The following is an 8,098-nucleotide window of genomic DNA, read 5'->3' as shown; positions in this document are numbered from 1 at the left end:
TCTCAAGTTAATTCATTTAAAAACTCTTGTCGATCAACAAACGAATAAAATTAGTATTTATGTACATTCTTCAAAGCCAAAAAGTATTGCATTGCAACGTTATTATGTTACCATAGAAACAAATTAGCTGTTGCATAAACAGGATAAAAGTATCCGCTTTGATTGGGCTCTTGTTGTTTCAGTATAAGTCGTTTACGTACAAATTCAACAGCGCATTTGAGAAAGTTTGAATTTTGCAAAACAAGCTGCTACAAACTATCGGATTAAATTGAATAATTAATTTCATTTGTTTATCTGTTCTGCATATTTAAGCTTGGTTATTAATAAAAAACTTGTGTTCTATAAGTTGTCTTTACTAATAAATTTTTGACATTTTAATTGGAAAACTTGAAATTATTTATTAAGTTGTAAGTATTCAGTATACTTTATTTTATCCTGTGTATTTATATAAATTGTTAAATAAGTTATATTCTTAAATAAGTCTAGATCTTGACTATATATTATTACTTCTTTTTTTTGATACAGTTTTAAAACTATCTCATTAAACAGTAGAAAATTTATGCGACAAAGCTTTATATATTGTTAAACGTTTAAAAATTTCTAAAGATTTTTTAAATATATTATAAATCTTCGTTTCGTCGCTCTTTTTTAGATATATTAATACTTATTTAATTTATTGTCAATTTTACATGTACATATTCTTTAAATTGAACATAACTTCAGAAACTTTCTTTATTTTTTTCTAAAAACTTTTCGATCTATAGTATGAAGTGTTGGGTAATTTCGTGAAGCCTCCATATAATACCAAGAAACAAAAACTAAGCTTATAGTATTATTTTTACTCTTAAGTAAAAACAAACGTTTGCTATAATATTCTTAATGATTAGTTTTTCAAGTCTTAATGCTCAAAAATTTATTAACACGTAGTATATATATTGCAGTCTAGTAATTTTATATACTTAAATAAGCAACAAAATTTCTTTGTTTTAAACTCTGCCTTAGTTTAATTTTTTTAAGTATATATACTTATCCAAAAATTGTTGGTTTTATTTTCTCCATCAAATAACTTAGTCTCTAGGAAAAATAAGTACAAATAAATTGTATTTGCTACTGACTTTATGGCTAAATTTTATTACATTTATTTTTACTGAGCTGATTTTTTTTATAAAGTCGTTATACCGATGTAGTTCAAATTTTAAAAAATTACAAAAGTTTATTTAACAAAAACCAAATCAAAACAAAAAAACACATCACAAAAAATACCGTTCTAAAAAGTATACCCACTAAAATAAGATACAAGTATCAAGTTTTGTAAAAAAAAAAATGGTAGCTAAATAAATTATTTTGAAAGTGGATTGAAACTAGCAGCTTTTAAAAAAGTATCAACAAAATTTAATTAATGCTTCTTCATTAAAGTATTTTTTAATCTGATTTAAACAAGTATTTTATTTAAAAAGGAAATCGACGACCGACAAAAGCTCCACTGTTATTCATGTTCATGTGATCGAAAAGCCGAGACAAAGTACTTGGATTAATTTTGTTCCCTGTTGTCGGTATCGTACATATTCTGTTAGTTGCAGCATTCGAAAACATTGTAGTTTGACCTTTATCACATTTTTGAGTCGGGAAAACGTCACTAAAAATTAAAACAGTTAAAATTTATTTTAATAAACTTTACGTTAAGATCGATATTTCGAAAAATAAAAACATTTTTCAATCTTAACAACAAATTATTTAAGATAGTTTGTTATGTAAAGAAAGAAAATACAAACCATTATTCAAAAAACTCTATTACTTAAAAAGTTTTTTTTTTTAACAATAACAAAATGGCGGAAGAGCATAAACCTGTGGTGAGTGCGAAGGTGTGATTTAAGGTTACTTGTGGAAGTAAACTTTTTTGAACAAAATTCACAGGAATATGGCTTATTTCCGGTATGGGTATGAGCATGCTTTGAAAGGTGTGCCTTTTGAGCAAATCTCTTGCCGCAAATATTGCAACCAAATGGTCTTTCTCCAGTATGAACTCGAATATGTACCTTAAAAAAGTATTTTAATAATTATTAAAGAACGCTATTATAGTAATCCATTTAACATAAATAAACTGTTTAATATTTATTTATATTAGTTGGATATATAGTTGTTGTATATGTTGGCAGTATACTGTTTTATTATGCTTGACAAAGTCGTAATTTTTTTTTCTGCCACCGAAACCTTGTAATGAACAAAATACCTAATTTGCACTTATATTATTATTTAAATAAGCTCTTTGCATTCCAGTAAATTGAACAATCTTTTCAAATTAAGACAAATAACTATAATGTTCAGATATAAAAACAAAATTGAAACTATTTTGCAAATTAAGTATAGTTACACTCTATTACTAGTAAGAAAATAAATTCTTACATTGTTTTTAATGATAAACAGACAAAAATTATAAAGGTAAATAAAACAAACCTTCAAGTTGGAAAGCTGTGAAAAAACCTTGTTGCACCATTGACATTTGTAAACTATTTTACCGTTCTTTTTTTCAAGCGGGTATGGCAACGCGCGATGACCAGAGTTTGGTCCGCGTCTGGTAGTCGGGCGTACTGAGCTAATATCTTGGTTAAGAACTTGATAGCTGTAAGAGCATAACATAGGTAATTTTAAAATATAATTTAAAAATAATAACAACAGTTACTTAAAAACTATAAAAACATAAACATCTTAAGTTAAAATTTGCAACATGTAACTTTAATGTAAATTATAATACTTATACAAACCTTGAGTGTGCACATTCTAAATTTGATGACAACGGCGAAAGCTTTTTTTTTATAACTTGTTGTGCTTTGGATCGACTTTGAAAATGTTGAGTTTTTTCACAAACACTTTGCGCTTCTGTATGGCAGCATGAACTCGGAGAACTAAAATGACTGGCCCACCAAGCTAAATTAGGATTATTCTGACTCGTAGCCGAGTTAAGATTTGAGTATCCAATACTGCCAGGTATGAATCTTTGAGAATTTAAGTTGTTGATCTGAGGTAAAATAGTTGAGGCAGCGAACATCGGATGTACTCTTCTTAATTGCAAATGCTGCTGAATCGTTGCCATTCTTTGTTGCTGCTCATAAATAGAAAGAAACTTTTGGTAAGCTAGTACTTGTTGTTGAAAAGACTGAGGACCCTCACGGTTTACAACTTCTGAAAATGTGTAAAATGGATTAAAAATATTCTTATGGTCCAAACCTCGTTTCGAAAGAAATGAACACTGACTTGGTTGCTTACCGTTATTTTCTACAATCCCTTTTTTAAATGATTCTACTTTAGATGAATTTACTTTGTTTGTAATAGTTTCTTGATTAACTAAACTAACTTTCTTTAAACTCTGACTAAATGTATTTTCCTCGCGAGTGTTTTTGGCGGTATTTTTTGCTTTCAAGCCAAACTCACCGTTTTTAGGTGAACTTACAGAATTAATTGATTTGGTTGGATTTGGACTACTTCCATTGCTGCTATAACCACTTTCACCAGTCACTGAATCATTTGAAGACTTTCCCAGCAAAGAATCAATATTAAAGTTTGAAAAAATAAAACGATTTTCACCACATTTGTGTTGCTGATTGACATCAGAAGCAACGTTTTCTTTTTTTATAAAACCACTTTCTTTTTTTACATCGTTGTTGCTAGTGGCATTAAGACCTTCACTTTGGATGACTATCTGATTATAAGAGCTTTTTGCATTAAAAGTATTGAACATTTTTTATTTTCCTTTTAATCAAAAATTAAGTATTCTTAGTTGTTTGAAAATTAATAATTCTATTGTACAACTTTTATTCAGTTCACAATTTCACCTATGCACTTGCACTAAACTGTACCTTTTTGAAAATGAATATTTATGAGTATATCTTTTTTTCCCTTCACTCATAAATTTTTTAATTGCTCTCTAGCGCACTGGTGTACATTAGTTTGGCAAAAAAGTGTCCGAGTTATATAAAACAGTATAATACTCTAAAAAATCATTATTTAAATATGTATTTACACTTTTTCATACCAATTGATATATTTTATAGTTTTCAACTAAAATTATAAACCTAAATATATATATACTTATATTGTTATGTAAATGCTGAAATAGAGAGGCTCTCTATATCTATTTTATAATAAAAAAACTGAAAAGCTTTTCTGTCTAACAGAACAGTGAAACAATTTTACTTGTAATAAGTAGTGTTGTGTTAATATACCTATAAAAGCTTGAAAACTAAGGTAATATAAAAAATAATATTTACTTGAGAAAGTATTTAGTTTAACAAAAAGTAGTTTTCAAGGTTTTGTAATACTATTTTATGATTATTTTACTTTGCTAAAGAAGCTTTTTTATAAAAAAAAATATTTGCTTGAGAAACAATTTAGTTTAGAAAGTAGAGTTTATGGTTTAAATGATTCAAGCTAAAACTATTTGACTATGAACACATTTTATTTATTGAACATAAATTAATGAACTCATAAGAAATGATAAAGTTGTAGGTAATAATATTATTGTGAAAATTTATCACCAGTTTTTATAATGTTCTTTTTTTTTTTAGTTCTAATGTCTGTTCTTTTATTTACATATAAATGCCTTTTTGTTTAAAGCAAAACTGTTTTTCTTACATCTAAACTTTATTTAAAACTTTTTTTTTACATCTAAAAATAAAGTTAAATAAATTTAAGCCATAATATTAAACAACGAAGTATAAAAAAACAGTAAAACTTTTTGTATTTTACATTCTAAAATAAACCGTGAAAAAATAGACCATACTTATTATGAGCAAAATATACAAGTATAAGTTTCTAAGATAGATATGATTTTTTAATATATGTTTTAAATTCTATTTCTTTTAAAACTAAACTTAACTTTTTGTTTTTAGTTATACATTCTTTATTGTTACAATCTCTGTTGTCAGTTGTTTATTACAACTTTTTTTAAATCCATTGTTAAAACATAACCTTTTAATTACTAAAGCAAAGTTAAACTAAATATTCTTATTTGCTTTAGTTTGTTATTGAATAATTTATATATTTTACCTTGGATATTTACATTAAAATAAACTAAACTTAAATATGTAAATTAATATTTTTTAGTTAATTTTAACCAAAAGTACAACAAAAAAAATTAATTATGTTTTAGAGTTACTTCAATTTCTAGTTTTGAATCTAAAATTTGCGAGTAAGATTTTATTAAATTTTTTTAAATTTCCCTTGAAAAAAAAACTAAGCCTTACTGACTTAAGTAAAATTTATTTTAGCCTTCATAACAATTGTTTTTAAAAATCTGTTTTCCAAAAACCAATTGTGAATGTATGTAAGCTCAAAAGTAAAGCATCTTCACTACTTTTCATTGTTTTTTTAGCTTTTGTAAAGAATTTAGTTTATTTTCAGATTGCTTTTCGAAGAAAAAAAGTTTAAAACAAGTTAAGTTTCAAAAAACAAAGCAAGTTACAAAAACAAGTGTTAAATACTTGTTTGTGGGTAAGTAAAAGCAAACAAAATCACAGTCGTTATTGATAGCAGTTTCCTATTCACTACTACTAAACACATTTTAAGTTTTTATTCAAAGAGCACAAAATGAAATCATCAAAAGTTCGCGCTTTTTATAAAAGTCAATAGACAAATTTTAATCATCCCCTTTAGAATTACTAATCAAATAATTGAAAAAGTTTAAGCTATTATAACTATTATAAGGTTTTCTTAACAGTTTAAGAGCTTAAATGATTCATTACTTTAATTTTACTAAATTTATTAGTTCAGCTATTCTACAATTATCAGTTTATTGTAATCTTATTACGATATACAAACTATACATTGCTAAGAGCTTCAGCTTAGCACAACTTTAAAATAAAACTATAAAGAACATTATTTTCGGAATAGTTCATAATCAATTAAATTACAGTATAAGTTTTCTACAGTTCAATTTTTTTTTATATCTAATATAAACTTTATAGTAACTAATTAAAATTTAAAAGAATTTAATTTTCAAAGATTTTAGAAGGATTTAGAATATCGTTTAGTTATTAAAACGTTACTTTTTTGTGATTCAGAATAATTTAGTTTAGCTATCAAAATAATTATTAATTCGAATACTTTTATTGTTTTCATAAAACAAACACACAGTATAGAACTTAAAAAACGTTGTAAATTTAATTAAAACATCTAAATTTTATATTGTGGTTATTATAATTAGTTTCGTTTTTTTCTAAAAACGATGTAACTTTTGAGTTTACAGCGAAAAACTAAATGTATTAATCAACGCAACGACTAAAAATTTCTCGATAATTAACAGTTTAAAACAATTCGCTATAGCTGATAATTCAATTAATATTTAGTTTAACGAAATACTATCAAACTATGAATATTAAACTTTTATTTTGTTATTTTTGAAAAGAACACTTTTCAAAACTTTACAATTTCATATTTCTGTTTTGTTAGTGCATAAAAATGTTGCTTTTTACGAATTATCAACATGATAGTAATTACTAAACTGATTCTGAAACAAAAAAATCATATTATTGTTCTAAACAAAAACGTATATATTATAAATTTAATGGAATTTACAAAGGTTTAATAGACTAATTTAAATGTAAAACTAAGGCTTTAGATAGTTCAGTTCTCATTTTAAGTTTTATTATAAAATTGTTAGTCAAAAATTTTTTTTTAGTTTTTTCAGGAAAAATAATTTTCTTAACATACACTTTTTTTTTAAAGGCTTATCATATCTTATGCTTTTATAATATTTTTCTTTTTTCTATGCAGCATATGATTTATTTACTTTGACCTAGCATGTAATTTGCATGCAGTATTTTAGTACTTTCCGCAAAAGCAGACCTTGTACAATGAACATAGATATGTTTTTATTATCTGCAAATTTTGTTATGTTGTTTAGTTTTAGCAACTAAAGGCAGCAATCAAAAATGTTCTGCTTTTTAAAAATAAAATTTAAGAAAACAAGTTTAGTTAAATTAAAAACACTTGTGTAACTGTTTAATTAACAAAACTTATTATTTCTCAAAACTATTTAAATTTACTTAAATTTAAAAACGCAAAAAAAATGTTACAATTTATGTTTGATAAACTATTTTTTAAACTTAGTACACAACTTTAACTGATTACGTTTTTTGTGAATCTGTAAGCTAGTTTAATCGATGCGTAACAGCTAAGGTTTTATTGTCAAGTAAGTTTTATTAATGGAAATATTGTAGATAAATATAACAAACACAAATAAAACAACACAAATTTCCAAAAAATTAAAATAATAAATTTTGAAAATAAGCTAATCTCTGACTAAAATGAAAAAGTATGTATATAAAATAAAATATTAAGGATTACTCTACAAATTTAAAAAACTACAAAATAAGAAACAACATAAACAAAAACGATAAAAACAAAAAGTTCTAATCTAATTTCTATTTGTTACGTCCATTATTCATAAATAACTATGATTCAAAGTGTTACAACTTTTTAATATACATTTATTCAGTTTAAACTTCAAATAATTTTGTGAACAAAATTTCTGAGCTTTTATAAAAGCTTAGCGAAAGTTTGCGCCAAAAAGCCTTTGCAACACCGTGAAGTGAAATTTTATGACGGAAATATCAAATTAACTACATATAAAATTCACAACTTTACAATAGACTATTTTCTATCTTTTAGTTCGCTTTTAAGTGTTAAAAAGCATAACTGTAAAACTTTAAAAAGATATATAATCTTAGTTCTTTACTTGTTTTTTATTGAGCTTTTATTACATAGTAGATTTTATCAAATATGTTTTGAAATGTTACACTTTTAGCTACCAAAAAAGCGCACTTTAGTAAGTGCTAGTTTTAAAGTTATAGAATATTTCAAAAATGTTTTTGAAATATAAAATAGATAGCTTGATAACTATTTGTTATAGCTGCTTTTTAAGAAAATAAGCATTTATATAGCTTTTTTTATTTAAAATTATCTTAATTTGTATTTAAACGTCTTTTTATAATGAATTTATTTTTTGTATACTTTGAACTACGATTTCAAAATTACAATCAGAGTTATTTAAATTTTTAAACTAGTTTTACTGATTTCTTTGTATTTGAAGAAAAGTAACTCG

General features: G+C 24.7%; 1 protein-coding gene across 1 annotated transcript; it reads right to left on the bottom strand.

Annotated features, from left to right (window-relative positions):
* Positions 1–1,134: 1,134 nt before the first annotated feature.
* On the bottom strand, positions 1,135–3,832 carry LOC145829434 (uncharacterized). The gene is made up of 4 exons (XM_082937218.1): positions 2,763–3,832; positions 2,455–2,620; positions 1,846–2,036; positions 1,135–1,636 (listed from the first exon to the last, which is right to left on the bottom strand). Exons 1-4 carry the CDS (start codon positions 3,734–3,736, stop codon positions 1,450–1,452), a joined length of 1,518 nt encoding a protein of 505 aa, XP_082793344.1. The 5' UTR covers positions 3,737–3,832; the 3' UTR covers positions 1,135–1,449.
* Positions 3,833–8,098: the final 4,266 nt, after the last annotated feature.

This window comes from Thalia democratica, chromosome 2 (genome assembly GCF_965202585.1).
Source record: "Thalia democratica chromosome 2, ktThaDemo2.hap1.1, whole genome shotgun sequence".
Lineage (NCBI taxonomy): Eukaryota > Metazoa > Chordata > Thaliacea > Salpida > Salpidae > Thalia > Thalia democratica.
Note: the sequence above shows the minus strand (reverse complement) of the source record. Positions and strands in the feature narration are given on the sequence as shown.

Bases quoted from the DNA above. Each gene is read 5' to 3' on its own strand.
- LOC145829434 (XM_082937218.1), bottom strand. From the start codon at position 3,736: ATGTTCAATACTTTTAATGCAAAAAGCTCTTATAATCAGATAGTCATC. The intron at 2,037-2,454 runs GTTTGTTTTATT...TACTTTTTTAAG, and splicing joins CACAGCTTTCCAACTTGAAG to GTACATATTCGAGTTCATAC. The intron at 1,637-1,845 runs GTTTATGCTCTT...TTTAATTTTTAG, and splicing joins CACCTTCGCACTCACCACAG to TGACGTTTTCCCGACTCAAA.